Here is a 2,286-nt window from a genome sequence, read left to right as displayed (position 1 = left end):
GGGATTTGAAGATCCTAAGCATCCTCATCATGTATACAAACTCCATAAGGCGCTCTATGGGCTTAAGCAAGCACCAAGAGCATGGTATGAATGCCTTAAGGATTTCTTGCTCAAGCAAGGTTTTGAAATAGGTAAAGCTAACACTACTCTCTTCACAAGAAAGATTAAGAATGATATATTTGTGTGCCAAATATATGTCGATGACATAATATTTGGTAGTACTAATCAAACTTTTTGTGAAGAATTTAGTAAGATTATGACAAAGAGGTTTGAGATGTCTATGATGGGTGAATTGATGTTCTTCCTTGGGTTTCAAGTCAAGCAATTGAAGGAAGGGACATTCATATGCCAAACTAAGTACACAAGGGATATACTCAAGAAGTTTGACATGGCAAACGCCAAACCCATCAAGACACCTATGCCAACAAATGGGCACTTAGACTTGGATAAAGATGGGAAAGGTGTTGACCAAAAGGTATATCATTCCATGATCGGCTCCCTACTTTACTTATGTGCATCTAGGCTGGATATTATGCTTAGTGTGTGCATGTGTGCTAGATTTCAAGCAAACCCGAAAGAGTGCCATCTTATGATCATTAAGAGAATCTTGAAATATTTAGTACACACTCCTAACTTTGGCTTGTGGTATCCTAAGGGCTCCAATTTCAATCTACTTGGGTATTCGGATTCTGATTACGCCGGTTGCAAAGTAGAAAGAAAAAGTATATCAGGGACAAGTCAATTCCTTGGATGGTCCCTAGTGTCTTGGAGCTCTAAGAAGCAAAATTCGGTAGCCCTTTCCACCGCTGAAGCTGAGTATGTGGCGGCCGGTGCATGCTATGCCCAACTACTTTGGATGAAGCAAACCCTCAATGATTATGGATGTCGCTTTACCAAAATCCCAGTTTTGTGTGACAATAAAAGGGACATAAAGCTTGCAAACAATCCCATGAGCCACTCAAGAACTAAGCAATAGACATCCATCATCATTTCTTGAGAGACCATGAAATTAAAGGAGATATCGCAATTCATCATGTGAGCACCGAAAAACAACTAGCCGATATCTTCACAAAGCCTCTCAATGAGTCAAGGTTCTGTGCTTTGAGGAGTGAACTAAATATACTTGACTCTCGTAACATGGTTTGAAAACTTGCATGCCTCTGTTTGTTATTTTCTATTTAAACTAGATAGGTTTGCAAAATATTCATAAGTGTTTCAAAATGTTGGTTCTTATGTCCAATCTTGTCTCAAGTAGCTATTGTTATGAATTGTTGACCTGCTGGCTAGCTACAAGAGACAAGAAGTTCATGACCATAATCAAAACACTGAGAATTTTCCTTGAAATACAGACCTAGTCTCAGCTCGGTGTTAGTTCACGAAGGCTCCCTGTTTCCACGTAGAGGTTTCGTGGCTCAGAGGCTCCGCAACCTAGCGTGAAGGCTCCGTGCCCTGATGGTTCGGTTAGGGTTTGGGTAAAAATCAAATATTTTTCATCTTTCCCATTTTACCCCTCCTAGTAACTTCCCTAAGTTACTAGAGCCTCATTCGAGCCACACTCGCACTCGCTCTTGCCATCACCGTCGTCACGCCATCACTTGCACTGCTGCTACACCGTCGCTTAGCATGTCCTAGTTGTGCGCGAGTGCACCATGGTGGTGCCCATGGCCAGGACTCAGGGGGAGTCCATGGAGAAGGAAGAAGGAGCCGTCTTCGTCGTCTTTTGAAGGAGCAATCGTCGCCAGCCAAAATCCTTCGCTCCCTAGCTGCGCCTGCACTAGAGGAGTAGTCCTTGAGGCTGTCTACAATCATCATCATCCTCCTCCCCTTTGATTTCTTGCATCCAAGGTGAAACCCCAATTCCACCATGGATTCAATTTGGGTTATCTTTTCGATTGATTTCTTGCGTAGACAGAGTTATTTTAGTTATTTAGTGCTAGATTTGATGGTTTAATGTGCTAGATTTGAGTTGATAGTTGAATCAAATTAAGGGCTCATCCACCAGAACATAGAGGCTTCGGGCATCTGCACGGAGGCTCCGGACCCTAGAGGCTCTGGGTCAGAGCAGAGGCTCCACGATCTGGACAGACTTAGTGCCTTGATTTGCTTCAAAACTCAACTCAAACCTACTATGATGTTGCTATTATGTTTAAGCATTGTTTCTTATCCTCTCTACGTGTTATTTTCGCTAGATGGAACATGATCTGGGTCAAAGAAATGAGAAGAGATCAAAGCGCTCCAATGATCCTATCGACCACCAGATCAGAGGGATAGCTATTCGAGAGCTTG

General features: G+C 42.7%; 1 protein-coding gene across 1 annotated transcript; it reads left to right on the top strand.

The window, feature by feature from the left end:
• The first annotated feature begins 388 nt into the window (after positions 1 to 388).
• On the top strand, positions 389 to 976 carry LOC136470498 (secreted RxLR effector protein 161-like). The gene has a single exon (XM_066468330.1). It carries the CDS (start codon positions 389 to 391, stop codon positions 974 to 976), a length of 588 nt encoding a protein of 195 aa, XP_066324427.1.
• Positions 977 to 2,286: the final 1,310 nt, after the last annotated feature.

This window comes from Miscanthus floridulus, chromosome 8 (genome assembly GCF_019320115.1).
Source record: "Miscanthus floridulus cultivar M001 chromosome 8, ASM1932011v1, whole genome shotgun sequence".
In the NCBI taxonomy this organism is placed as follows: Eukaryota; Viridiplantae; Streptophyta; class Magnoliopsida; order Poales; family Poaceae; genus Miscanthus; species Miscanthus floridulus.
This window is presented reverse-complemented; position numbering and strand designations above follow the sequence as displayed.

What these genes read in the sequence shown, in the direction of transcription:
- LOC136470498 (XM_066468330.1), top strand. Translation starts at nt 389, where the DNA reads ATGGCAAACGCCAAACCCATCAAGACACCTATGCCAACAAATGGGCAC.